Genomic DNA, 26,833 nt, shown 5'->3' on the forward strand with positions numbered 1-26,833 from the left:
TAAGAATTGGAGTAGTTCTGTGCAGGATATATATAGAGAGTCAATGGGATAAAGAAAGTTGGGCTGAGACTTGTGCTTGGATAGCTTCGAATATAAATAAGGAAGATCACTCATTTAAAATCAGGCTCCGAAACGGGATCGGTCGTATGACCTTATGTTCCGCTGGTTAGAACGGTTTAGTTGGCCTATTATTATTGCTGGGATTGTGTCAAAGGATTTAGTCGCGATGCAGCCCTGATGAACTGAGGGGATGTACCATAGACGAACACAGGTACCTAATAATTGAAATAATAGTATATCAATCAGCCCAAATCATAGCGATATTTTAATTTTTAAATCTATTGCAATAATCAGACCAGCTCATGCCCTGATAGATATACTCTGTAGTAGATAATAGATTAAACCCCACCAACCCCGACCCACCCCGCCAGCCGATCATCTCATCTCATCACTTCCCCGCCCAAATTTTTCTCCAAACACCAACGCCAACACCACCATCACCACTTCTCATTTTACATACAAACAAATCACAAATTACACCTCTACAATCAATAAACTACAAACCAGTATGTCCACCCTCGACGACATCTTCGGCTCCTCCCCCCCACCCACAACCCACCACTCCCATCCCCACCCTCCCAGCACCACGACCACCACCGAACCCTCCGACCTCCCCTCCCTCCGCCGCCAACACGTCACAGCCGGCTACCGCGACGGCATCAGCGCCTCCAAAACCTCCCATGTCCAAGCTGGCTTCGACGCTGGTTTCCCCATCGGCGCCCAACTCGGCATGCGCGCCGGTACGATCCTCGGTATTCTCGAGGGCGTGCTACGCGGGTACGACGAGAGCCAGAAAGCCGTGGTGAAGAAGCTGCCTTCGGCGGGTGGTCGGAAGGGTGCTACCAGCACCAATGGCACCGCCACTTCTACCACTTCTACTCCTACAATTACCGACGAGGAACGCCAAGCCAAGCGTGCGGAGATACTAGCGTTGTACCAACAGGCCGTAAAGGAGTTGGATGTGCGAAAGGTATTCGAGGGGATCAGTGAGAAGGAAATTTCGGAGGGGGAGAAAGCTGAGATTAGATTGGGGAGACAGGGTGAGGGGGCGATAGGGAAGTGGGAGGAGAAAGTGAGGGTGCCGAGGTGGGAGGAGAATATGGATGCGTTGGAGATGAAGGATACTACTGCTGCTGTTGAAGACAAGGAGGTGGAGGAGAGCTGAATGGGTGATTATGGATGGTACTTTTTTTTATCCTTCTCTCACCTCTCATTTTTGTTTCCTGGCGGGCCCTTGCGGCTGTCGGGATTCAACTAGAGGATCGGGGCGATGTCAGCCTAGCCTGGATTATTTTTCCAGGAGACCCAGCAGCAGGAATTTCCCTGCTTTGCTTGCTTGTTTGCCGGCAGGCAGTCTTGGCTTGTATGCAGTGCTTCGAGACTGCATACATACGTCGGGGTCTGGTCTCGGGATGGCTACCTGGCTGGCTCCCTCCCCTGCTGCTGTCGGGACGGCAGGACAGGATGGCCGGATGGTCGAGACGGGACGTGGCTGCAAGGTACGGAGGGGACTTTGCTTGCATGGCGTTTTGTGCAGCTATGGGCTGGGTGGTGGTTAGATTCACGCTGGATGTGGATGACTACGTTGAGTGTATGTCGTTGTGCCGCAAAAGACAGATAATATCTATCTATCTACATGGTGTTAGAAATAGTTTGTGAAATAATGAGTGGTGTTCGTTCCAAGCCACCACTAAGCCTAACCTACCTACCTATCCATCCATCCATCTATACAAAGAAAGTTCCTAGCTAGATACGATAGACAAAAACCTTATGCACAAGACCCAAATCAACCAACCAACCAACCAACCATTCAACCGAATTTCACAAAAGTACTAAACTAACAAAATCGAATCCACCAAGGCCGCCCGCCCAAAACCGGTTTTATGATGCGAGTCACTTCACTCACTCACTCTCATGGTTGAAGAAAAATTCAGTAGTAGCCAGATCATCCCTCATTTCTTCAAGGGATGGATGGACGGACATCCCTAGTAAGCCGAGCTAGTCCGCGGCCGCATCGCATTGCTTGCTCCAAGGGATGGGATAAAACCAGGGACTGAGTAGATTTTCACTTCGGTACCCCTCGCTGGAAAAACCCCACACATGCCGATGAAGAATTCTTTACAGTAGGTAGGAATCTGGGCCTTTGTGGTTCCGTTTGTTTTGGTTTGTTCGTATTGGGAAAGAGGACATGGTGTCGGTCAATTCATGAGGTATGGATGGATGGATGGATGGATGGATGGATGGATGGATGGATGGCTACGGTGAGGAATGGGAAATTCATTGGGTGTGGTGAATGTGGTTTTCTTTGTTATTTGTATATGGTATGTATGTTTATGGTATAGTGTGAGAAGAGCTCAGTAATTGATGTAGTATGGAGTGTGAGTGACAGGCGCGCCCGTGCGGGCAATTGCAAGCAATAGTGGGTAGTGAGCGAGTGTGGGTGGTTTAGGAATGAGTGACAGTAGATAGATAGATAGATAGATAGACAGACAGACAGACAAGGAAATGGGTGTCATGATGGACACAAGTACAGACAGGCATCAGCATAAATCAGTAAGTGAGAAAAAAGAGTGGTATGAGACCAACTATCGTAATCAGTTCGTTCGTTGCCTCATCGTTACATGAATCATCGCAGCGCGTTCGCATTGCATTGCATCGTTTCGAGACTACCGGTGAGATTTCCATCTCAGGGGATATTCGTCTCGTCAGGTCATTGATTGGACATGGGCATGGATGGTGCCGTGCATCCATCATATATATGTGGATTGTCATCATCCGCCGGTAGGGATTTTGGCGGGTCGTTTTGCGTTCAGCGTCATAAACATTAGATCAATCATGGCGATCCATTCAGTATCGTCGGACAGGGCCGTAAGGGTGGTTTTTGGTAGATCGTAGCAAATAGCCGTACATCATTTAACGCCGTATAGGACTTTTTGTTTTCGAACAGGAATGAGAACATAAAAAGGATCGGGAATAACTACATGGGTCTGCGGGACCGAGGAGGTGTAATGTCGCCATGACAGCCCAGCACACGCAATGACTCCCACACCCGTTTATAGAGTGGAGGTCGTGCTAGGGACAGGATGGCCTTGTCGGATCGCTCTTCGCGACAGAGGGTGCACACTTTTTCACGCTCCGGGGAAAGTGACTTCTTCGAGTCAGACCGGGGTCGGCGTCGTGACTTCGCTTGCATTGCAGCTGCAGTTGTTCGGTCAATGTCAATGGTGCGCGCTTGACCGCTGCCGCGTCTCGACTGCGGTGGTACTAGAGAAGTCGTAGATGGGGCAACCAGTCGCAAGGTCTCAGCCGCTGGCCGCAGAGCCTCTCGTGACCGCGCCTTGACGGTTTTCCGCGCGGGAGACGGGCAGAGATCCTCTGGGGGTTGATCGGGCATGGAAGAGAACTTCTCCAAATGATTGCTGTGCTGACTGTTGGGTGTCTGCGGAGGTTGAAGCTTTGGCGCCGACTTGGCTACCCTTAGATGCACTCGACTGCGAACCTTCTTCAACTTGTCCATTGGCTTCTTGGACAGCGACTTGGGATCGACCGACTCGGTGTCCGAGTCGGATTCCCAGACTGACTGTTCGCAGTAAGCTGGTCGTGACGCTGAGGTGGATGGACGATCACGCGCTGAGCTGGCGGTGGGATAGCGTTCAAGCAAGGGCGACCCTGGACTGGGACTAGGTACAGGACTCGGACAATCATTTGAAGGTATAAACATTGCTTTTTCAAAATGAGTGGCGTGTGGCTCCATAGTCACGGGGTTGATGCGAGACGGGGGAGAGATCATTGACGGAGCAATAGGAGGCCGGATTGGTGGAGGGGGCCCCTTCCTGCCGCTATGGGCAATGCCATTCCGGGCTCCATTAGGTAAAGATGGCAATGGCTTCCCACGATGGGAGGGAGGATCGTGACTGTCTCCTTGGTGCATGACCAGGGTATCGGACGACGCGTTAGGCGTCGCTGTATGCGGTCGTCCTTGTCGTACAGGCGTAGAGGGCTGTGTACACAAAGTTACTTGCGACTGGTTCAAGGGAGTGGACGAGTAAGGATATACGTTGTGCCTAGGACTGGGCGGGATGGGAGGGGCGTGCACTGGCAGAGACTCTACCGCGGGGAGGGAGTTGTCAGGATAGATGGGAGCAGAGTAATTGGATGAGAAGGAGCTGCTTGGTGTCAAGTCTGGTGTAGCTTCGGTCTGCACTGAACTGAACGAACTGTGGTCGTGATGCCCAGAAGCTGTTCCCCAAGGACGGGATGATGCAACTTGCTGAAGACCAAGTTGATGTTCTAGCTCGACCACAGACAGGGTAGATCGGTTGTTGTTGGATCGCAATCTCGCAGATTCACCGCGTGCAGTGACAGCAAAGGGAATGTCTTTGGAATACACCGAGGATATCATTGAATACGGATTACCTTCTTCACTGCCTCTCACATCGCGACTACCCGGTCGACGATTGCCCCAGGGAGAGGCGCCTCCTGGAGTATGCTCCAGGTAGAATGGATCAGGTGTCGACTCGTCAACAATCTCTGGCCCTCTAACAGTATAGAATGATGATGCCCGCTTCCTAGGCGGCGTAGCTGTGGGCAGAATGCTTGCAGTCTGTGATCGGTTCCGGCAGCTATGAAAGGCGTTGGAATCGCCGGGAGGCCGATTATATCCGTCAGCCATGGGCTATGATTATGACGCCGGTGTGAATTTGATGTGGTGCATTCAGACACGCAGAAACTTCATTCAGAAATGAAAGGGACGGATGCAGTTCATACAGGTTCAAAGGAGAGACTAGGTACAAACGAAGGAATGAGGATGGCCAGAAACGAAGAAAGGGTCAAGGGCGGAGGGGATATGTTTATACATCTCTTCCCCAAAAAATAACAGTGATGCCTATCCTGGCCTAGGGCAGCCCCATTGCTGGATGGTGGCTAGGTCGGGGAGGAGCCCCGGCGCATGCCAATGCAGAAAGGCGTAAACAAAGCTCGAACGTCCGAGCGCACTGACTCTGAGGACCTATCAGACCTTACATGGTCTCCTTCGGTAGGGATGGGGATGTGCAGCAAGGCGGCAGACCATAGACGCTGGAGCAAGGGAGGCCCCGGAATCCCGATCCGCAACTTTGTTGACGCGGGGTCCTGGTTTTCTGACTCGGCATTATAACCTTGTGCAGTTTCCCTGGAGTTTCAGACTCGGCCTGAGAATGGTATAACGTCAACAATCGCTCTCTGCAGCGTTGCGATTCGAAAGCATTGTGGGCTTGTCAGCTGAGGTCCAGGGGCGTGCCTCCATTATCATCCGCTATCTACTCCCAATGTTCAGGTTTGGCAGCGCAAAAATAGGGCCTGCATGCATACAGTCGACCGGTCCTGCATGATTGTCCCGCTAGTAAGCGCGGCTAGCGATACCACAGGCCCTTGTTGAATGAGGCCTGCCTTTGCTGTCAGTGAGATTTCGAGGAACCTGCGTAGACACTGTTCTGAATTATGCCGGCAATTCCAGAGCCGTGGATACAGGCTGGGGTCTGTTCCCAGGAACCTGGTCTCAAAGAAGGAAGCAGTAGAGAGGTGGTCGCGGATAGTAGAGGCAGGACATGCCGGACTCAACCACGGCTCTGGTGGCCGATCGGCAGCCGATCTTTGGGTCTGGCCTTGTCATCCGTGACCTCCCATCTCTTTGTTGCGGGTCATTCTTCCGCTCATTAACCTCGAGCGATAAGTAGACCAGACTGTCAAAGAAACTATCTTCTTAGTCGAAGTTTCCGACATAGTTTTTCAGTGCCAGAGCTCAAGTTCGGAGCAGATCCCATCTGACGCAACTGGTCTTTGGCAATTGGCTATACAAAGATCATGCCACGACCCGCATTCCAGAATTCCAGGTTGCTGCGGATACTGCAGTTCAGGCATTGGAAGGCCGGAGATCTTTCCGTTGTAACTGATCGATTGAGTTTAGTCGTTTTCTAAGAGGTGGTTGTCTGGGTATAAGAAGGTCTTGCCCCCCACGCATTTATTCTCCGAAACGGCTGGCTTGCCGCTCTGCTGGACTTGGTACATACTCAAGTCCTTGCTGTGAGGTCTGCAGAATATTGGCTCTTTTACCGCAATAGACTCCCTAGCTCCTGTCCTTGAACCAGCCAGTTTCTGAACCTGAAGTCGGTGAAAGTGATTTCTCTCGTCTGAGATTAGGGTTTGGCATAATGTGCATCTATCGGCAGCAATCGTCCTTGCAAACTGTTACCCTCACCACAAGAGTAAAACCGCCCAATAGCATGTCATTGGAAACTCAACCATGCCGTATCTTTCCTGTCTGTCTGGCAAAGCATCTTCTATCAACACATCCATACCTTGCCCTCGTTTTGTCTAGACTGATCACTGATCGCATCATGCCCATTTGCGTTTACTTTGAGTATGGCCACTCTAGCCTCGGGCCTGTGGCGGCTCGAGTGACTGACAGTGCGGCTTTACGAGACTTTGTCGTACAAATTTAGCAGACATCTAGACCGTCGGGGAAGCACGAAGTTGCATGGCCCGCATTCCCGGACCTGTGCATGACGATGCGGTTTTGCATTTACTCATGCATCTCTCCCACAACTGCTCCGCCGGGTATGCATTGGGGTCATTTTGCACACCAATTCGGTGTAGTGAGAAATGTTTTGTGTGTAGGCCATTGTAGGTGTAATAGGGCAGGTCTTTAAGCTGGCTCTAGTTTCCCCTTATGGATGTTAACGCAGAAGCGCCAACGTTTCTTGCCAGTCATAATTATCGACGCCTCCCGGAGTTCTTTTGCATAGTTTATTGATGCTTCTTCACGGGTAATTCGGGATGAAGGCGCACGATCCTGACGCATCATTGAGCAGCTAGTATTCGTTTACTTGCATGGGATCAAGCTCAGCTGACTACTTGTGCTCAGGCAATAACAGTCACTATTTGCCTTGTCCTTGGATTGTCTCCCCGCTGGACTTCTGAATCATTTCCGAAACATCATGAATTGGATGTACAAACGGATTTGAATGTTATTCAAGCATTACCGAAGGCCGAGAAAACGTTATGTAACTATTCTAGTCAAGAGTGGCTGTTTTGTTAGAGTGGTGAGACTTACTGCAAGGAATCTCGACAGGTCTGAAACCGGGTCGGACGGATTGCCTCCCTTGAACTCAATTAATACCCGACTCAGAAGGCCCTTGCCTATTGCTCGTCCTTTTGCAAAATCTAACCCTTCAGCTATAACCCCGAGTGTTCACAAGTCCAATTTCCACCAAGAGGCTGAAATTGCACCTGGACCCCACGATCAACGCGGAAATCCTGTTTTATAGAACCTATAGCCCCTCCCCACGAAGGCGCCCTGGTTCAGCAATTGCTCTGGTCTCGTAGGAAACGAGACAGAACTGATCCATCACATTTACTTACTCCCCTTCCGAGAAACCCTTGTTGATATATTTTCCGTGTGGTTGTACCGCTTATTGTGCGACCGTGGAGGAATAAGCCAACGCTCCATCGTCATCACCACCGGGTCTGTGCTTTTTAGATGGACCCAGAGTGGAGTTGATTCGACAGCCGGCCCTGGCCGTATCCAGGCTCTGAAAACTCTAGCACAGATCATCAAGGGGCCTCTTTCCTTTAGGCTTCGAGATCGAGAGGCTTCTCCAGCAAGAAATGACGGCCTGAACTACCGAAAGTATGCCAGAGACCTGATTCAGTACCTGGGCCACTGGCCAGGTACATGGCGGTGCTAGTTGGCAGCTACCTAATCATGGCGTGGAACTAAGTTGAACCCCAATCAGGAATTGCCAGCACACCCGCTAGGGATTGGGCCATTAATACGACGAAGCTTGGACTAGCGTTGGTTTCTATATATATATGTCTTTTCCGACGGGGCCATGATGCAATACATATGGAGTGGGTTTGATATCATCATCTTAGAGTACTGTGAAGCACAGTGTCTATCTCTAGTGGAGGGGAGAGCGAACGACTAGGAAATTCGTTCGATGGATGATTTCATTGCTATAACTTGATGAGGCAACAGGGCTTCGGAAGACACAGAGAGACATGAATTGCCTAAATAAAAACCAATTGATTCACCTTGGGTAGACAATTAGTTTGTTGTCCAACCAACGGGCCATCTGAATCATCGTAGTCTATCTGTGCGACCTTTTGTACATTGAAGGTGGGAAGGTAAGGCGTGTGGTAAGAATTATCTTGGCCTGCAGTGTTGTGAATCACGGCCATCGGCGGGTCAACCATCCTTCTTAAGTGCCTGCGGCGAACATCAGAGACTGAATCTGGTGCAGTTGGGGGTGGTAGTGCAGATCCAGAGAATCAGTCTATTTCATCGATCGGGAGGGTGGATTTTTTATTTTTTTTTTTGGGTGCCCGGCGTGACTGACAACGCGCTCCTCGTCGATTTTCCCGATCTTTTCCCGTTTCAATTTCCCTTCCTTTTCCACCCTCCGTCGCCCGCCTCACAGTTAGCTGTTGTTCATACAACTCAGACCGCTGCTACCCGGCCTTGAATCCTCCGCGGGAGCCATTGGGCTTTCTTGCTCTGCTCCATGACTGCTACGAGCCTCTAGCGGTGCTCGTTGCGGTCTGCAGGGCGCTTCCTGGTACAGGTAAGATCCCGTCGCTGCAACTGTCTTCCCGATTTCCCAGCCATCGTAATTCTGCGACGGCGTCTCCTTATTCGACCAGCCACTGCCTTCAAAGTCCCCTCTCACCCTCAATCTGCGTGGCTCGCTCTGAACTGCTTCCACGCGCCCCATTACTATTCTGTATTCTGTCGTGTTTCGAATGAAAATACCCACTGTGCAGCATTCTTTGTGCTAACCCATCGGACATACACAGCGGCGGGTTCATCTTTTGTGTGCTGGATAGTGCTAGATACTGCTGGAGCTGTGCATATTTCTCCTGACACGCTGTCAAACCCCACGTCTGGTTGCAGGGCTCTCGTTCCTGGTCCCATTCTGTGAGGGCCGAATCCCAATTCGCACCCACGTTGTCGTCGCATATCCCGTTTCAGCATCCTCCATCTTCAGCGGTGTCTCATCGCAATCGCGCCGACTTTGACGAGACCTACGACGTTAACGACCCTACAACATTTACGACCCTTTCACCGCAACGCCAGCAGCAGGCTGCTTCCCGTGTCCTTCCTGACTCTACCCATCATCCGTCACTTCGACCCTCGAGCGCTGTCGGAAGCACTCGTTCATTGCGGAGAACAGCCAGACTTTCCCAGCGACCTCCGTCCGTATATGGTTCCGGAAGGCCATCTCACGTAGAACAGACTATACCGGTGGTCGTGCGACCCGTTTCGGAACACCAAAGTGGTCTCGCTGCTCTGCGTCCAGCACTGTCTGAGGCGCAAACCGAAGAAGACGACGAAGAGGCCGACTCGGAAGAGGAATCCTCCCGGCGACCAGGTGAATCGTACTGGCCCCATAGGACAACCAGTGTCTCCCCGCGCACCGCGTCTGCTATTCTCTGGACCTTGGAGGAAGCACTCCGCAAACCAATTCCGTTTACGTTAGACTGGGAAGAAGTGAATGCGCCCATGTCTGACGTCGCGGGTGCCCCCGGTCCGTCAGGCTTTGGAGCCAATGGCCGTACTCAGAATGGATCTACTCGCGCCACTCAAGGTCCGGTCCCTGTCAACCCACACCCTGCAAGTGGTTTGCGGACGCCCACGGATATCATGAGGCAACGTCGGGATCGAGAGGCTCGCAAGAAAGCAGAGCAGGAGGCGAGGGATAGGGAGCAGGATGACATCGAGCGCAGACAGCAACAGGAGCAGAATAGGCCCGGTCCAGCTTATGCTGCTGGCGTTGCCGGTGACAGAAACTCGCAACGAAGGACGCAAATCCCAGAGCGGTCTTCCACAACCACGAAACGACCAGAGCCTCAAGTCTCTGCGTCTACCCCTGGAACTGGTGGTGCACATGGACCGCTGAGGCCGACTACCTCGGCTGGGCAGCCCAGTGCATCTCAACAGCCTCAGGCTGCCCCGCAGAGCTCTGCCGGGTGGTCCAAGCAGGCAGCTCAGGCGGCGTCTGAACAGCCAAGTTCCCAAGCCCAACAACAATCTCGTAGAATTCCGTTTCCTCACGCCTTCGAACGATGGGAAACACTCTCGTCCCACTGGGAGGGTTTGACTGGTTACTGGATCCGCAAGCTGGAGCAGAATAATGAAGCGCTCGAGCGCGATCCTCTTAATCAACAAATGGCGCGTCAAGTGACGGACCTTTCTGCCGCTGGAGCCAACCTCTTCCATGCTGTTGTCGAGTTGCAACGCCTGCGGGCCTCATCAGAGCGGAAGTTCCAGCGTTGGTTCTTTGACACTCGTGCTGAACAAGAACGCTCAAAAGAGTTGTTAGCGGAGCTCGAGAGGCAGGTTAGGACTGAGAGACAAGCTCGGTCTGATGCTCTCACTTCACTGCAAAAAGCAGAGAGCGACAAGTCACGCGCCGAAGAGCTGCTGAAAGAAATGCGCCGTGAGTTGCAAATTTCTAAAGACGAGGCCCGCCGCGCATGGGAAGAATTGGGTCGGCGCGAACAAGAAGAACGCGACCGCACTACATCCCTCCGGAATGGAGAACCTACATTAGTCGGAGGTGTACAGGTCGTACCGATGATCCCAGGCCCCGCCAGTCGACATAATACCAATCGCCCGCCAACCCGAGAAAGCCCATACGCAAGTGGTGAGAGCGCCGCGAGAACCACAGCGGTGACGGAAGGTCAATACTATGAAACTCCTGCATCCCCAACCGGCACCGATCCTTTTGTGGAAGGGCATCGGCCCATTCAGGAACCTCCATCATCATCTCCGGAAGCTCAGAGACAATATCCTGGACATTTCTATGAGCAGGGTGCCGCATATCCAGCTCGGCCAACGTCTGAGAATGATGACCGCTCCTACGGCCCCAGCGTTGCTAGTAGCGAGCAAGGAGAAGAAGAGGCCGGCAGCAGCTACCGCCGCAACCCGCAGGGCCAGCCAACTGCTTACCAACCTGCCATGTCCGAAGCGAGCGACGAGTATGAGCATGGGTCAGTAGAGGAAGGCGGATACCCACCCAGTTCTATGCCCACAACATCCGGACCTCTCTATGGAGGCTACACCCAGTCTGTCGATTATAGCGGCTCGGGATGGGGTGTAGGGACAGGTTGGGAGTCCGTAACCCCGCGCCATCGTCATCCTACGCGCCTCAGCGATGTAATCGAAGAAGAGGAACCACGGACGACTCCCAGTCGGGCCAGCTTAGCCAGTCGAAGTGTACAGTGAAATACTCCCGACTTCCTCCGTACATACCATCTTTCAACAACCTTCGGGGGCAAAAGATGCATTTGCTTCATTTCTTTTCGTTTATACCAAGTCTCGCATTGTCTTTACGCCACGAACCGTGTCAAAATACCACCTGTCGTTTTCGCTTCATCGGTTTCTCTCCTTCTTACTTTACTGTTCCATTATATTAACCTACGTGCCCTTGTTCCTTCGGCGACCATACTTCCCGGCGAGCAATAAATTGCATAGCAAGCATGTACGACTGCTCCACTCGCGCAGTGCATTTGACAGGTCCGGCGTCATTGGACAGGAGGTCGGGTGTAATATTTGTAATTTTACAACTCTTAATGTCTTCTCAAACTATGGATATAGAGCCCTACGTGTGGTTTACATCCAATTCTATAGATGAATCGAAAAAGTCCTATAACCCATTAGCCCGCACCAAAATACACGTGACACGGAAGTAATCCTCGTATGCCTAAGGCGCAGACACTAAACCCCATCCAGAAAACCAATCCTCCGGACCGAGCAGCTGTCTCGAACATCCAAACCTCCGCCGCGGACTCCGAAAACCACACCTACCTCAAACGCCAGAAAACTCCGTGCACCAGCCCTCCCCCTCCCCAACCCGGGCAAACAACAACAACAACAATGGCATCAACAATGAGATCCATGAGCCGGATCCTCACGCGGACCTCTCGCTCTGCCCTATCCCCAATCGAACACACCACCGCAAAGACGACCGGTCTCTTCTCCGCGAACCTCAGAGCAGCAACCAACATCAATAGCCGCAGTAGCAGCAGCAGCAATGCAGGACTACTACTCCGCCGCTCTTTTTCGACCTCTCCGGCTTGTCTTCGCGCGCGCACAATGGGCCAATTGAAGGCGCGGAACTCGACGGGTCCGTTCTCGTGGAAGGCGGCGCTGCTGTTCGTTTTGACGGGTGGTGGTATGATTATTTATTTCCGGGTTGAGAAGGAGCGATTGGAGAGGAAGCGCATTGCGGAGATGAGTAAGGGGGTTGGGAAGCCGAAGGTTGGAGGACCGTTTACGTTGAAGGATTTGGATGGGAAGGAGTTTACGGCGGAGGATTTGAAGGGGAGGTATAGTTTTGTGAGTATTCCTTCCTTACCTTCTTTTTTTTTTTTCATGGGGTTGGGATTGAGGCTAATTTGTTCATGGTTTTGGGGGGTTAGGTGTATTTTGGATTCACTCACTGCCCTGATATTTGCCCCGACGAGTTGGACAAGATGGCCGAGATTATTGATAAGGTGAAGGAGGCTACGAAGGGCGAGAATGTTTTCTTGCCTGTGTTTATTACTTGTGACCCTGCCAGAGATACGCCTGAAGTGCTGCGCGCTTATTTGAAGGAGTTCCATCCTGATATTATTGGGTTGACGGGAACGTATGATGAGGTTAAGCATGTTTGCAAGCAGTATCGGGTGTATTTCAGTACCCCGAGAGATATTAAGCCTGGTGAGGATTATTTGGTCGATCATAGCATCTATTTCTATCTGATGGGTATGTTTTTCTTTTCTTTTCTTTCTTTTCCTGCAGCTGGGGGAAGCTGAAGCTGACTTTTGTTTGTTTGACAGATCCCGATAACGACTTCGTCGAGTGCATCGGTCGTCAGGATACGCCTGAGTCGGCCACGAGGACGATCATGGAACATATCAATGACTGGAAGCGCGAGGGCAAGCCCCTTAAGAAGGACTAAGTGGTGATGGTCTCTGCCTGCCTCGATGTGTATCATAGACAATACCCTACTCTGTGATTGTAAAATAAGACTGTCAATTAGCATTCTCCACCCGTCACCTTTGATTGTCTTGACCACCACTCACCTACTGACTTATATCCCGTTTCACCCCTGCACTAACTTCCCCTCCGCATCCCGATCCCTATTCGCCCTCCACTCCCCCTGCCCATCCACAAACACCTCTTTCTTCCAGATCTCTGCTTTCTCCTTACACAGCTCCAACACCTCCTCACCAGCCCTCCACGCCGCGCCGCGATGTCCCGCACTAACCGCAATCACAATGCTACTCTCTCCAATCGGCACGTCTCCGAGCCGATGCCCAATTACAACACCAAGCAGCTCATGTTTCGTCACCGCGTCCTCCGCGATCTTCGATAACGTCTTCAGCGCGAGAGGCGGGTATGCGGTGTAGCTTAGTTGCGCGACGGGGCGGTCTTCGAAGGAGTTGCGTGTCGTGCCGAGGAAGAGGACGTTTGCGCCGGCGTTGGGGGAGGAGATCTTGGATAGTGCGCTTGTGGGATCGAGGGGGTGGTAGGTTAGCGTGATGTGGGTGTTCAGGGTGGGGTTTGTGGTTGTGCGGGGGTAGGTTTGGGGGTCGAGGTGGGGTGGTATTTGGTCGGTTTGGGTGGTGGGTGTTGTGGATGACATCGTGGGTGTTGATTTGATATAAATGCGAGGGGTCTTGTGTGGGATATATTGAGGTTGATGGGCTCCAGTTGTGACTGTATTTGTTCCGCTTGTGGGGAGCGGATGGTGTTTACGAAGTGGATGCTGACTTGAGGGGTATAATGAAGAAGGTTAGCGTATGTTGATACAGCCAATGCGATGAGACTCAGTGGAATGCCATACAGAATGAGAATGTGAATGCGAAATGTGCCAGCAGCTTTGGGATGTTAGATAGCGGGCGTGCCTTATCTCCCGCCGAAGATGCTGCGGGGAGCTGGTCCCTGATGGAAGGCGGTGAACACAGCTCGGCTTTACAGGCGCAAACGGGCCACGAAAGCGGTTAGCGGCTGTCGGACATAATGTTTTCTTGGTATTTAATGCCGGCAGAATGCATACAACTAATGTAATTGTATGTTGAGACATATAAGTCATCCCTGCTGCTTTGTAGACGACGGTATATCGTTTTGATCTACTTTGTTTTGACATTGTATCATATAAGCCCGTCTGCCAGATTTTTTTACTCGATTCACCATAGCATTATTTAGCTTGGTACCAGCTTCCTTATTGTCATGTCTGCATTCAGACTCGGATAAAACATCAGTCTGTGGGGGTGGGGAAAGGGAAAGGGACTGCTGTCACTTTCAGTCAAATCTACATGGTACAGGACTGGGTGCGTCGATTCCTTGAACTGGCGTCCAGTGATATTGTCCGCGTCAAAGCGTCTCCCAACGCGGGGACTTAGATGACATGTTACTCTTCTGGGTTAGAGGGACAATAATTTAAGGCATGCCCTGCTCCGCTGTCTAGCAAACAGGGACGGAGTTGGGCTTTCAGCCGGCTTGACCGCGTCATCAAATGCGGGGGTAAGCCTTTTCTGTCGCAGGTCCACCCTTTACTTTGCAGGCCGCAGTGCAAATAGGAAGGCGAAGAAAGACTATCTCCTGATGTCGGGCACGGCCCAATAGGGTCAATGCTTATCTTGTGCAACTCGTCTGTTCCCTTGCCGGTGGAGATGAAACAAGCACGCGGAGCCGTCCTGCACTAAAGGGTCAGCATGTCCCGATCAACCTCACGCGTTCAAAACACTGTCAGGCCTTCTCTAATCTACCGCCAGACCTTCGGCGGTGGGATAGTATATCTTGATCAACTGGCATCTGACCCGAACAGTGCTTGCCATGCAAAGGGGGTATGCAAAGTGCAGCCAGGGCAAAAGGCGAGTAGGACGTGTACGGGGATAAAGTCGGACTTCGCACCATCTCCGTTATCCGATGTCCGTAGGAGCACCCGTGTTTCCCGCATGAAAGGAAGGATATTACGGAGCAGCAAAGCTCAATCCTGGGGAAAAGTGGGGAAAGGGGAAAGCAGATCTTAGAGCAAATGGAGTTCGGGGACGAGGGGCGTGAAAAGCAATGGGGAATATAAAAAAAGCTTGCATCACCCCGGCCAACTTCAATTGACAATTAAGTTTCAACCATCGTGATTCAAAGCAATGAAGCTCCTAATTTGGGGCCCCTTGCTGGCCAGTGCCGCATATGGCCGCGTTATCGGCACGAGGACTCAGTCGAAAAGCACATCGAGCTCATCAGCCGCTCCAGTGCAATCACCCACCGTCTATATCGACACATACGAGAGCACGGTGCAGGGCAATAGATCACAATATATCTCTTCGGTCTATAACTTCAAGGCAATCCCCTTTGCCTCCGCCCCGACTGGAGCTTATCGTTGGCGTCATCCGCAACATGTCAGCGGATGGACGGGCGTCCGTGACGCTACTGAGTTTGCCCCAGACTGTCCCCAGCCCGGGTCGAGCTATTATAGCGAGGACTGCTTGTATCTCAACATCTGGACTCCCGACACGGCCACCCTCAACGACGTGCAAAATAACACGGAAACCGGGATCGGCGTGGTACCCGCCTCGTCCAGCAGCAAGCTTCCAGTCTATGTCTGGTTCTACGGGGGCCGCTTTGGCTCGGGATCGAGCAGCCAGGCCCTGTACGACGGAGCCGGTCTAGCCGCCAAGGGGGTCGTAGTTGTGACCGTCAATTATCGACTGGGCGCACTGGGCTTTTTAGCCCACCCGGAACTCAGTCAGAACTCGTCGAGCGGCACCTCGGGGAATTATGGCTTAGTTGACCAGCAAGCGGCGCTGCACTGGACGAACGAGAACATCGCTGCCTTCGGGGGCGATCCAACCCGCATCACTATCGGTGGCCAGTCAGCAGGCGCCGCTGCCGTGCTCGATCATCTGAACAGTCCACTTGCGGACGGGCTTTTCGAGCAGGTGATTGCCGAGAGCGGAGCTCATTACTCTTCCGATCCCCTGATCGGGAGTGTGGCCGAGGGGTACCGCCATCTCGCCGTCGCGGAGGCGCAAGGGACTGCGTATCTCACCAGCCTCAACCTCTCAGGGATTGCCGCAGCCCGTGCCGCTCCAGTCGAGGTCTTTCTGGCCGGCGCCGACGCGAGTGACGTTACCTACGTGAATACGGTCTTTGCCAACAACTCGGTCTATATGGAGCCCCCGCTGTTCCGTCCCGTCCTGGACGGCTACGTACTGCCGGCTAACTACCAGGAGATGCTGCAACAGGGCAATCATACAATCGCCGCGGTTCTGACTGGCGGAAACCGAGATGAAAATGGTGCGACCCCGAACCCCGGAATGACGGTCGAGAGTTATACGCGCCAGAATCAGTACGAGTTTGGCAGCGTCGGCCTGGCCGCTGAGTTCTTCCGACTATATCCTGCAGGGAACAGTAACAGCAGCGCCGATGCCGCCAGCAATACCTTCTATCAGGACCAGGCCCGCATCTCCCTCTGGCAGTGGGCCAATGAGTATCAGGCCGGAGTCGCGCGCAACACCTCGGGCAACAGTACTGTCAGCACCTACACCTATTACTGGACCCATGCTCCCCCAGGCCAGGATGAGGGCGCGTACCACATGAGTGAAATCAACTATGCGTTCAACAACTTGTATGCGACTGACAAGCCTTGGAAGCCTGAGGACTATGCAATCGCCGACCGGCTGTCCGACTATTGGGTAAACTTCCTGCACTCTGGAAATCCCAATGGCCCAGAGCTGCCCAACTGGCCAGCCAACGGTGCTGCTGAGCCAGTGGTGATGGAATTAGGCGACGCGTGGGAGCCAGTCTTGGTGGCTTCCGCCGAGAAGCGGTCTTTCATGAACAAGTGGTTCAGTAATTGGCCGGTGTATTGAGCGAGCTAGGCTGGTGTCAAGACTCGGATCTGCTGCAATGGTACATGAGTGGGGCTCCGGACTTGATCGTTACATAGTTAGGCGAAATATGATAGGATCGAGGGCAACCTTTCATCGGATATATATTAATGTTGACAGGAACAGGCCTTGCGGAGGCTGCAAATTCTCGCGTAAAATTGATACTACTAGTTTTGGATGAAAAGGTGTACATAGTGATCAGAGGTAGCGGATGTTTGCATGTCGCGTAAGGCGAGGATTCAGCATATAATCTATCATCCCTTGTCGTCGTCTGATCTCGTTACGTCCTGTTGCAGCAACCCTGACATACACTTCTGGTGGTCCGTCAGGAACATCTTTAATCCGCACCTGTACAGTAAGCTCACCGGCACTAACGTAACCGGACAACGAAGCGGCGCGACAACGAGCCGGCGCGGCAACCCTCACCGCTTCGAACCCCCACACAACACACGTATTCAACCTTGCTCAATTCGGTCAAAATTGAAGCTATTCATTCAAAATTGAAGCTATTCAAACGCATGAAGGGTCTTTCTCGAGATAGGAGACTAGCACTTGCCTGCGAGGCCTTCAATCGCGGTCAATTTGCTACCAAAAAGGCGTGTGCTGCAGTATTTGATGTCAAGATAAGCACTTTGAAAGATCGTTTGAATGGCGTCAAGCCTCGCACTGAAATAGAGGCAAATTTAAGGAAGCTATCTAACAATGATGAATTAGTCTTGAAGCGCAGGATCCTTGAATTAGATTCACGAGGCTATCCGCTTACCATTACTAAAGTACGATATCTTGCAGAGGTCCTTTTAGCATCGAAATCGAAGTCAAAAGACACCTTTATCAGTGAACGCTGGGTCAATCGATTCGTTCAACGTCACCAGGCTGAATTGAAGTCTAAATATACTCAACGTTTTGATTATCAACGTGCGAAGTGCGAGGATGTCGAGATCATAAGTCAGTGGTTCAGATTAGTGCAGAATACCATACAAAAATATGGTACTCTTGAACACGATACTTATAATATAGACGAAACGGGTTTTCAAATGGGAATAGCATCAACTGCAAAGGTTGTCTGCGGTACTGAATGACGTCAAACAAATGCAAGGTCTATACAACCTGGAAATCGTGAATGGGTTCGATCATCACAATCAGTGCTGGAGGGAGTGTACTACCTCCACAGATTATCTTTGCAGGCAAGATGCAGCAAGAGAAGTGGTTTGAAGCTATTCCCAATGACTGGCGGATCAGTGTCAGTGATAACGGATGGACAAATGATAAACTTGCATTTGACTGGCTTCAATACTTTGATGCATATACAGCCTCAAAAATAATGGACCAGTATCATCTCCTTATCCTTGATAGCCATGGAAGCCATTCAACTATTGAATTCGACTAATATTACAAAGAAAGATTAATTATTCCTCTATACATGCCGCCTTATTCTTCCCATAAACTTCAACCGCTCGATGTCACTTGTTTTGCACCGCTAAAGACCCTGTACAGCTGTCGAATCAAAGATGCTGCTGATTAAGGCATCTACCATATACAGAAAGAAGACTTCTTATATCATTTTAAAAAGGTGTATTCGAAAGCGTTTAATACAGTAAATATAAAGCAAGGTTTTGCTGCAACAGGGCTTTCTCCGTATAACTCTCAAAGAGTGCTTCAATATCTCAAAGATTCAAATCAAACACCTCCACCACCTTCGACATCATCATCTAATCAATCTATGTATCTCGGTAAAACGCCTTTGACTCTTTATCAACTGAATCATTAAAAAGCGGAGATTGAAACACTACAGGAAGCTGGGTTATCATCGCTTATAGCTGATCAAGCACTTGAAAAGGTCTATAAAGGTGCAGAAATGGCAATGCAGAATGCTGTACTGCTTCAACAGGAACTGGATCAACTCCGTGCAGTAGATCAATATAGAAAGAACAAGAATAAGGCCTCGAAACGCTTTCTACAAGAAGGAGGCACGTTAGATGGCTCTACTGCACGTCATATTGCTCAGAAGAAGGATGTTGAAGCTATACAGATAACAAAACACGCTTAACGTCGGCTACCACGCTGCAGTAACTGCAATAAGGAAGGCCATAATCGCCTCAAATGTCCAGATAAAGTCAACGCCTAGTTTGCTTGAATATAAATCGTTTATATAGCATTCAATTGCTTCAATTTGAAGCGATCGTTGCAATATGGTAGGCAGAATGGTGGCTTGTTTGAAGCGTTGGGGATCGCCGCGCCGGCTCGTTGTCGCGCCGCTTCGTTGTCCGATTACGTTAGTGAGCCTTGGTTAGTCTACCAGACCGGCAGCCAACGGCGCGATCTTGCGTCAACTAATCACTATACCCATTGAACACTGGATGTTCAAATCTGCGACAAACTATACGTTTCACTTGTTAACCCGAATTGCTTGTATATAAGGTTTTGCGCTCCGTTTTGACTCCATTATTATCACTAAAAGTCGAGGAGAGATGAACAAAACACCATCATCTACAACCAACATCGTCCGGCGAGCTAAAGTGAGTTCGGTCAATCTCAAACTATATATTAACTAGCTAATTGGTACACCTAAGGCATGTAATACCTGTCGGCGTAAAAAGGTCAAATGTGATGGAAAGCGACCTATTTGTTCACCTTGCCACGCATTCAATCTATCTTGCGGGTATCAAGATGTCATGGACCGCCGGAAACGCGAGAGTCGGTAAGTGCTAGGCTCTCCTACCCAAGAAATAGCTACCATTTGTAGCAGATGACTGATGGGAGTAGGTCATATGTTGAACAGCTAGAGAAGCGAATTGAAAAAATGCAGGAGCAATTGGAGAGTTTGACTAGATCTGGAACTCAAATCCAGCGAGGCGTGGAGAATACCCGACGTTCAACTTCGCCGGGCTCGTCAGTCGAGAGCAATACTAATTACGGGGATCCAGAAGACCCGACAGACGGAGACAATATTCCTGAAATGCCTCAGGTACCATCTGATAAGGGTCCTCACCCTCCCGTTGAGAACGATCAATCTATTGTCATCGACGCACAGGACGGGAAAATGCGCTATTTTGGTAGGTCGCAACATCGTCGTCTGATTTGCGCCCCAGTTATTGATAGAGCTTAGGGGCTTCGTCTGCATTTTCTGCACTAACAAATGCCGAATTAAATGGGCTAGAGGCACAGCCGGATATTGGGGTCTGGCGACGCGCACCTCAAAGAAGTGCTAACCCATGGCAACTTTCAAGCTGGATTCCTCAAATTCTTCGAGATGGCCTTGAACGGCGCATTTTCGAACCTCTACCATGTAAGGACACAACTGTCCAACTAGCGCGAGAGTACTTTGCAACCTTTAACCAAGCACTTCCTCTTCTTGAGGAGGCCTCGTTCATGAAGTCCGTCGACAGACAATACTCATGGAATCCCGATAATAGTGCGTCATGGTGGATCTCTCTCAACATTGCTCTGGCCATATCATACAGAGAAAGGGCGCATGCATCTTCTGATGCTAGTGACAACTGGAAAAAGTCGTTGGGACATGTTAAGAATGCCTTGAACGCTGTCGTTGACGTCTTCCTCCAAAACACTGACATTGCCGCCGTGCAGGGCCTCTTAGGTCTGGCGCTTTATTTTCAGGGTACACCTAACCCACAAGCCCTACTTATGTTTGCGGCAGCAGCAATGCGTCTGGCCCAGTCAATAGGACTGCATAGAGAAAATGGCTCTGGAGCTTCACCCGAGGCGGAGCACAGGCGAAGGGTGTACTGGATCGCTTTCATACTTGACTCGGACATTTCCATCCGGGTGGGCCGCCCGCCGGTCCAGGATCTCGAAGACTATGATACACATTTACCGACAGAGAATCCACCTGACGGCAGGGGCGTACTAACGATTGACGGTACTAGAATGAATTACTTCCGTCTCCTTGCTCAACTAGCGCAGATTCAGCGGCTTGTTTATAGGAAGCTTTACACGGTGACTGTTCGTCGAGAATCGAGTGAAGATGTTATTGAGAGAATTAAGTCTTGTGAAGACGCGCTGTTGAGCTGGAAGAAGACCTTACATTCGAGACTTCAACCCCAGCGCAGATTTACCTGTAAACCAACTTATTTCCTGCAACATGTCCTTCGATTACATTTCGCATATAATTGTTGTCACTCAAACCTTTATCAGGTGTGTGTGTTTCAAGCAAACGCTATCGAGCGGTCTAGGCAGGGAACGGATGAGGGTATTGCGCCAATTGTTTCACGCTCACTCGACGCAGCACGTTCTGCATTGGATCTACTATCACATGTACCTTCGCTTGGCTCTACCTACAAGTGGTGAGTACTTATCGACGTCTCCAAGGGGCTTACGCTGATTTTGACCTCTGAAGGAACATCATTTACTTTCCAGCGGCAGCATGTGTGCCTCTTGCCTTAAGGATACTCGCACAACCTGCACATTCAGATGCTGGGGACGATCTTTCAGTGGTCCAGGATGTCATTAAATTTCTCACATGTACTTCTTCCGAGGAGCCTAATACATACGTCGACTTTGTATTGGGCATGTGCTCTGACTTAGAGCGTTCTGCTAGGAGGGCCTTCTTGACGGCGCAACCTGCCCGCAACCACCATCCAGCAGTTATACAGAACAACGAAAATGACAGGCCTAGTATATCTAGCCTTGGGATCAATCAAACCTCAGCCCCTAATATTTCCGACGCGTTACCGACTCCTTTTGGTAGCGCTTCTGCGGCAAATATGGGAAGCGCTCAGTTTACGAATGTAACGCCACAGGGGCCCTACCCAGATATTGGTTTTCTGGGGCCTTTCAACGACGTTGATCAGGCCGCTAACTGGCAGTGGTCCCTACCACCATTTTGGAACTGGCAGGATCTTCTTTCAGGTGCGCCTTCGTTTCCGGTCGTTCCGGGAGTGGATGTACCTGAGGCCAATATGCCAGATACTTGAGACGTGATTGCTTGACACAGAAACTATATACAAATCTCCATACTCCGGATTATCTCAAAACCAATTGATGTGCCTACCATGATGGCAGTGCGGGACAGGAGGAGAAGTCCATCTTGGCGTCGACTCCTCAAGACCTAACTTTGCAACAGGCTTCAAGAGAGTCTGGCGGCCCCATGGTCCTGGCTCCTTGAATGTCGTCATGAACCTGGAGTCCTCATCCAAATCATGAGGCAATCCTCGTTTCCAACCGTCAATGACTGGGATCAGGACTTCGGAAACGTACTGATCAGGAGTAATTCCCTTGAACCCAAATCGTTCGACCGTGTCTCGTACCACCTCAGGGGGGTATAATCCTACTTCCTTCTCCAATGCAACTGCATCAGCAGCAACCAGGGAGCTAGTGATGTGATATGAGCCGCCTTCAACTGCCCGTCTCTTTACCGCAATCATGGCGCCAACCGCACCGACAATTCCCGTTATCATATCAGACACAGGGAGTGGCGGCAATACACTCTTTCCTTCCTCATAGCCCTGTGATCGGCCCATTACATATTCACTTCCAGATGCCGCATCTCCGATCTGCTGCCAACCAGGACGCTCGTGGAACGGGCCATCTGGACCGTAACAGTTCTCGTCGACATAGATGATTCCCTTGTTCCTTTTAGCTGCTATCTCCAGCATGTTGCGGAGCCCCAGCCCTTTACGCTCCAAGGAACCCATTCGGAACCCTTGGATGAAGATATCAACATCTGCAAGAAGCTCTTGCAGTCGTTCCATGTCTTCCGGCTTGGTGATATCGAGGTCAATAGTTCGCTTTCCCGCATTCAGCGTGAGCTGAAGTGCCTAGAACCCAAGAATCTATTAGTAGCCTTTCACACGACGCTGGATCAAGGCAAACATACGTTAAGGTCAACTAATCTGCTACAATTCACACGGATCACGTCCGCCCCGTAGGATGCCAAGGTAACGCCGATCTGTGGTCCAGCAATGATACGTACCATCTCCAGGACCTTAATCCCGGCAAGTGGCCGCTTGTCAGATAGACCCTTAACTAGAGGGATTGGAGGTGTAGGCTTTGCATATGTCTCGGCCGTCACATTGACCAAGGGGTGTCTGGACAGGCGTTTACCAAACTCCGTCTTCCTCCAGCCCTCCGGAGAGTAGCAGATGCTTCCACACAGACCATGGCGCACGTTGTGCATTTCAAGCTCATCGGGCGACCACTTGATGATATGCCCTTGGATATAGTCATAGTATTGTTGGGGTGTGCTGAAAGTCACATCAGGGTTGATTCCCATTGTCCGAAGAGCAGCGTTTGCGTCGAGTGAACCATGAAGCTGGTACCACACTTTGGGATCTTTTGTTTGGTAAATAGCAGTTGCCCGACTTGCTATCCCCTTGCCGAAGCCTTGTTCATAATTCCGTTCGAAGAGTGAACTCAACTTCCCCGACCGTGCCAGGGCGGATACATCGGAACCATTGATGTACGTGGTGAACACAGATCCGAGCCAAATGCCTGCATGGTCAGTATTGATTGTCACACTATTATCTGTCGCGGGATTCCCATCACGCAGCTCAAGGAGCTCATTAGCCACTACGCCTCCCATGGCATGAAGCGCAGCTGCCATGACGGGTGATTTGATCGGACCTTGAACCATAGGCTCAGGTCGCCCTTCGAAGTGGGCGGTATCCCATAGTACTTTGTTCTGGGTAAATCCAGGGGTTCGAGAGGCGAGAAGCTCGAACACCCGACGAGCATCTACAGGCACTGGAAGCACAGTCTTGTCGATGAAAGTGCCGGGTCCGTATACCTCCGTACCGGGAACGGTTTCGTGGGCCAGTGTCATTGTTGATTAGACTTATGACGATATTATCAGAGTATGGGCAAAAGAAGTAGATAAGAAATGTATTTCACGATAGAATGAAGAAGACAACACAGCGACGCGACACTACCCCTTGCGTTAGCTGTCATATTCATATAGGAGACAAAGAATGGGCCCGGGCATTTTGGCTCCACGGCCCGCGGGGTTCCAAGTCCGAGGTCCACGGCACAGCTACCAACAAACTGGAAATGATCTACTGACTCATGACGTTTGAAAGGGGTTCTGATTGACTAATGGACACCTAATTCACTATACTGCTGCATAAGTTGGATACAGTCTGGATAACCGTGCCATACCTGGTGAGGGGTCTTGCCACGGGCCACGGGGACCCAAAGGATGAAAGTCAATCATAGCCTTTTAGGGATACAGACACCACGAAGCAAAGGGATACTACTGGTCCACTCGGATCGAAGGGTCCATGCTCAACATCCTTGACCTAGGAGCTGTTCACTATTCGACGACGCAATTCTTTGTCCAGTTACCTGAATATCCGAACAATGGCCGAGGTACGGGAACTTGGTATATAAGGCGCGGTTCATGTATACCAAGAAATGCGGGGATTGTGTCTATCAATCTTCATAGACTGTTTTGAGCGACTACTACTGAGGTTGACAACCTGTAATCATGTCTTCTGCAACAGAGACACGCCCTGTTAGGGTCGCCAACTGCTCTGGATATCATGGTAGGCAGCCGACATTCTGCGCGAGATAGTCAGGCTGATGTTGTATGGCAGGCGATCCCGTGTATGAAATGTACCGACAGGCAACATTGGGAGATGTTGATTTTATAACGGGTGATTATCTTGCAGGTAAGCCATACTTCTCTTACTTCTACGAAACAACTGCGGTTCTAAGCTCGAGTGTGTAGAAGTCAATCTTGCGAACAATGCCCAGGCATGGCGAGAAGGAAAGCATCCTGGATATGAAGCTACTGCCTGGGAAGGACTTCAGCAGACCATCGAAGTGATTGCGCAGAAGCGTATCCGAGTGGTCATCAACGGTGGTGCTTTGGATCCTAAAGCTCTTGCACTGAAGATCCAGGCTCTGGTAGGCCGCACTACTTCTGTATACTAAAGTTTGACGAACATACTAACACAGCTGGCTATTCCATAGGTCTCTGAGAAAAAGCTTGATCTCCGTGTTGCGTACCTCTCAGGCGATGACTTGTATGACCGTGTTGGGCCAAACATGCCAGCTACTAAAGAAGAGCTGACCCATCTTGACGCGGGGAACTCAGATGTGGTGCCTTCAGATCTCACTTACGCATTCCTGAACACACCAGACGGGAAGCCAGTCCCAATGGTATCTGCACATGCATACTTGGGTGCCCGTGGTATCGTGGATGGCCTGCGCCGAGGCGCCGATATCATCATCTGTGGCCGCGTTGCGGACGCTAGCCCTGTTATCGCTGCAGCATGGTACTGGCATAACTGGTCAGAGAAAGACTACGACAAGCTTGCCGGATCGCTGATTGCTGGTCATTTGATCGAGTGTTCTGCGTATGTGACTGGTGCCAATTTTGCTGGGTTTGAAAGATACCCTCTGGATGATCTTGTTGCTCCAGGGTTTCCTATCGCTGAGATTGCTGCGGATGGCACATGCGTTATCACGAAGCACCCAAACACCCAGGGTATCGTGAACTCGGAGACTGTTTGCAGTCAATTCCTGTATGAACTGCAGGGGAATATCTATCTCAATAGTGACGTGAGTGCTTATATCGGCGATGTTGCGGTCAAAGACGTGGGGAAAGATAGGTAAGTATCTTTGACGCGATTATTTTTGATCAGCGAACATATCTAATAACAGTAAAATGAATAAAGGGTGTATGTGTCGGGTATTCGAGGATCACCTCCACCCCCGACGACCAAGCTTGCTGTCTTCTACCGAGGAGGATACGAAGCCCAACTTCTGCTCAATGCAACTGGGTATGCTACGGATAAGAAGTGGGATCTTTTTGAGCGGCAGATGCGTCATTTTCTTCCTGAAGAAGTCAAGAAAAGTTTGGAGACTTTGGAGTTTCAGAGGTACGACTTGTCCTTCCCCTGCTCGTTCACTGCTTAACATTCGTAGAATTGGAACACCTGCAGCCAACCCAGCCTTCCAGGCCGAAAGTACTACATATCTGCGTGTATTCGTGGCATCGCAGTTAGAAAGCGCTGTTCTGGCTGTAGCAAAGGCTCTGAAGGATATCTCTCTCAAGCATTTCTCCGGTACGTGGCCCAATGTGTTCTCTTTCATCTAATCATCCCTATATAGACTGCAACCATCTAATGCGAAGAGTTAATATGCAGGCTTTCATGCATCACTGGACACTCGAACAGCCCTTCCCCTACCGTTCCTCGCCTACTACCCAGCACTGATAAAGCAATCCGAGATTCACGAGACAATAAATCTGATAGACACATCCAACAACATCAGCTCATATGATACCGGCCATCCCCCACAATATCAAGACCTCAAGCCCCGGGAGAATTACGACCCAGCAGAACCACAAGTGTTCAAAAGTCCCACTAAGAAACTCCGCTTGGGAGACATTGCTCTCGGACGTTCAGGCGATAAGGGCGGAAATCTTAACTGTGGGCTTTTCGTCACGAACCCCAAGCACTGGGCCTGGCTTCGATCATATTTGACCAGAGATCGAATGCGAGAGCTCATCGGTAAGGATTGGAATGATAGCTTCTTCATTGAGCGCGTCGAGTTTCCGAATATCATGGCTGTGCACTTTGTCATCTATGGGATTCTGGGACGGGGCGTGAGTAGTTCGAGTAGGCTTGATGGGTTTGGGAAGGGGTTTGTTGACTATATCCGGGACAAGGTGGTGGATGTTCCTGTGGAGATTTTGGGATGATGTCGTATGGGAACATGCTTTTTCTCTGTGCATGTTTGTCTATCCTATAGTGTGTTTGTTCTTGAGATAGGGCATTACGAAGTCATTCACCACAGTAGGAGCCAATCAATATATCGAGACCGAAAATGATGAGTTTTTGTATTTTGCACTTTGGTAATTTTCTGTATAATCAACTGATTAGTATACTCGCAGATA

At 50.7% G+C, this 26,833-nt stretch overlaps 11 protein-coding genes across 11 annotated transcripts; 7 read left to right on the forward strand and 4 right to left on the reverse strand.

The window, feature by feature from the left end:
* Positions 1 to 480: 480 nt before the first annotated feature.
* Positions 481 to 1,268, forward strand: BO85DRAFT_208539 (Yae1 family protein). The gene has a single exon (XM_025654595.1). It carries the CDS (start codon positions 569 to 571, stop codon positions 1,223 to 1,225), a length of 657 nt encoding a protein of 218 aa, XP_025510078.1. The 5' UTR covers positions 481 to 568; the 3' UTR covers positions 1,226 to 1,268.
* Positions 1,118 to 1,764, forward strand: BO85DRAFT_208543 (uncharacterized protein). Its single transcript, XM_025654596.1, has one exon. The coding sequence runs from the start codon at positions 1,240 to 1,242 to the stop codon at positions 1,717 to 1,719; it is 480 nt and encodes a 159-aa protein (XP_025510079.1). The 5' UTR covers positions 1,118 to 1,239; the 3' UTR covers positions 1,720 to 1,764.
* A 1,172-nt stretch (positions 1,765 to 2,936) lies between these two features.
* On the reverse strand, positions 2,937 to 4,857 carry BO85DRAFT_208547 (uncharacterized protein). Its single transcript, XM_025654597.1, has one exon. It carries the CDS (start codon positions 4,730 to 4,732, stop codon positions 3,038 to 3,040), a length of 1,695 nt encoding a protein of 564 aa, XP_025510080.1. The 5' UTR covers positions 4,733 to 4,857; the 3' UTR covers positions 2,937 to 3,037.
* A 3,074-nt stretch (positions 4,858 to 7,931) lies between these two features.
* BO85DRAFT_472856 (uncharacterized protein) lies at positions 7,932 to 11,748 on the forward strand (the record flags this gene model as incomplete). The annotated part of the gene is made up of 3 exons (XM_025662584.1): positions 7,932 to 7,947; positions 8,622 to 8,670; positions 9,019 to 11,748. 3 exons carry the CDS (start codon positions 7,932 to 7,934, stop codon positions 11,321 to 11,323), a joined length of 2,370 nt encoding a protein of 789 aa, XP_025510081.1. The 3' UTR covers positions 11,324 to 11,748.
* A 133-nt stretch (positions 11,749 to 11,881) lies between these two features.
* BO85DRAFT_454219 (SCO family protein) lies at positions 11,882 to 13,130 on the forward strand. The gene is made up of 3 exons (XM_025661230.1): positions 11,882 to 12,436; positions 12,520 to 12,844; positions 12,919 to 13,130. Exons 1-3 carry the CDS (start codon positions 11,975 to 11,977, stop codon positions 13,038 to 13,040), a joined length of 909 nt encoding a protein of 302 aa, XP_025510082.1. The 5' UTR covers positions 11,882 to 11,974; the 3' UTR covers positions 13,041 to 13,130.
* Positions 13,131 to 13,164: 34 nt separating this feature from the next.
* BO85DRAFT_454221 (molybdopterin synthase catalytic subunit) lies at positions 13,165 to 13,976 on the reverse strand. Its single transcript, XM_025661231.1, has 2 exons — positions 13,929 to 13,976; positions 13,165 to 13,854 (listed from the first exon to the last, which is right to left on the reverse strand). Exon 2 carries the CDS (start codon positions 13,725 to 13,727, stop codon positions 13,185 to 13,187), a length of 543 nt encoding a protein of 180 aa, XP_025510083.1. The 5' UTR covers positions 13,728 to 13,854; positions 13,929 to 13,976; the 3' UTR covers positions 13,165 to 13,184.
* Positions 13,977 to 14,669: 693 nt separating this feature from the next.
* BO85DRAFT_454222 (uncharacterized protein) lies at positions 14,670 to 15,189 on the reverse strand. The gene is made up of 2 exons (XM_025661232.1): positions 14,860 to 15,189; positions 14,670 to 14,793 (listed from the first exon to the last, which is right to left on the reverse strand). Exon 1 carries the CDS (start codon positions 15,042 to 15,044, stop codon positions 14,889 to 14,891), a length of 156 nt encoding a protein of 51 aa, XP_025510084.1. The 5' UTR covers positions 15,045 to 15,189; the 3' UTR covers positions 14,670 to 14,793; positions 14,860 to 14,888.
* A 45-nt stretch (positions 15,190 to 15,234) lies between these two features.
* BO85DRAFT_493247 (carboxylesterase/lipase family protein) lies at positions 15,235 to 16,959 on the forward strand (the record flags this gene model as incomplete). The annotated part of the gene is made up of 1 exon (XM_025663819.1): positions 15,235 to 16,959. One exon carries the CDS (start codon positions 15,235 to 15,237, stop codon positions 16,957 to 16,959), a length of 1,725 nt encoding a protein of 574 aa, XP_025510085.1.
* A 2,690-nt stretch (positions 16,960 to 19,649) lies between these two features.
* Positions 19,650 to 21,908, forward strand: BO85DRAFT_464105 (fungal specific transcription factor domain-containing protein; the record flags this gene model as incomplete). Its single annotated transcript, XM_025661968.1, has 5 exons — positions 19,650 to 19,675; positions 19,741 to 20,030; positions 20,084 to 20,937; positions 21,130 to 21,278; positions 21,332 to 21,908. 5 exons carry the CDS (start codon positions 19,650 to 19,652, stop codon positions 21,906 to 21,908), a joined length of 1,896 nt encoding a protein of 631 aa, XP_025510086.1.
* Positions 21,847 to 23,755, reverse strand: BO85DRAFT_524566 (CoA-transferase family III; the record flags this gene model as incomplete). The annotated part of the gene is made up of 2 exons (XM_025665423.1): positions 21,847 to 22,751; positions 22,811 to 23,755. 2 exons carry the CDS (start codon positions 23,753 to 23,755, stop codon positions 21,963 to 21,965), a joined length of 1,734 nt encoding a protein of 577 aa, XP_025510087.1. The 3' UTR covers positions 21,847 to 21,962.
* Positions 23,756 to 24,415: 660 nt separating this feature from the next.
* BO85DRAFT_507897 (acyclic terpene utilization AtuA family protein) lies at positions 24,416 to 26,638 on the forward strand (the record flags this gene model as incomplete). The annotated part of the gene is made up of 7 exons (XM_025664427.1): positions 24,416 to 24,473; positions 24,525 to 24,599; positions 24,659 to 24,837; positions 24,904 to 25,544; positions 25,611 to 25,814; positions 25,861 to 26,000; positions 26,112 to 26,638. 7 exons carry the CDS (start codon positions 24,416 to 24,418, stop codon positions 26,636 to 26,638), a joined length of 1,824 nt encoding a protein of 607 aa, XP_025510088.1.
* Positions 26,639 to 26,833: the final 195 nt, after the last annotated feature.

Source organism: Aspergillus piperis, assembly GCF_003184755.1.
Source record: "Aspergillus piperis CBS 112811 unplaced genomic scaffold BO85scaffold_34, whole genome shotgun sequence".
NCBI classification, from domain to species: Eukaryota; Fungi; Ascomycota; class Eurotiomycetes; order Eurotiales; family Aspergillaceae; genus Aspergillus; species Aspergillus piperis.

Coding starts and splice junctions, on each gene's coding strand:
- BO85DRAFT_208543 (XM_025654596.1), top strand. CDS start 1,240: ATGGTACTTTTTTTTATCCTTCTCTCACCTCTCATTTTTGTTTCCTGG.
- BO85DRAFT_208539 (XM_025654595.1), top strand. CDS start 569: ATGTCCACCCTCGACGACATCTTCGGCTCCTCCCCCCCACCCACAACC.
- BO85DRAFT_454219 (XM_025661230.1), top strand. CDS start 11,975: ATGGCATCAACAATGAGATCCATGAGCCGGATCCTCACGCGGACCTCT. Junction 12,437..12,519: donor TGAAGGGGAGGTATAGTTTT/GTGAGTATTCCT, acceptor TTGGGGGGTTAG/GTGTATTTTGGATTCACTCA. Junction 12,845..12,918: donor CATCTATTTCTATCTGATGG/GTATGTTTTTCT, acceptor TTTGTTTGACAG/ATCCCGATAACGACTTCGTC.
- BO85DRAFT_454221 (XM_025661231.1), bottom strand. CDS start 13,727: ATGTCATCCACAACACCCACCACCCAAACCGACCAAATACCACCCCAC.
- BO85DRAFT_454222 (XM_025661232.1), bottom strand. CDS start 15,044: ATGCGGGAAACACGGGTGCTCCTACGGACATCGGATAACGGAGATGGT.
- BO85DRAFT_208547 (XM_025654597.1), bottom strand. CDS start 4,732: ATGGCTGACGGATATAATCGGCCTCCCGGCGATTCCAACGCCTTTCAT.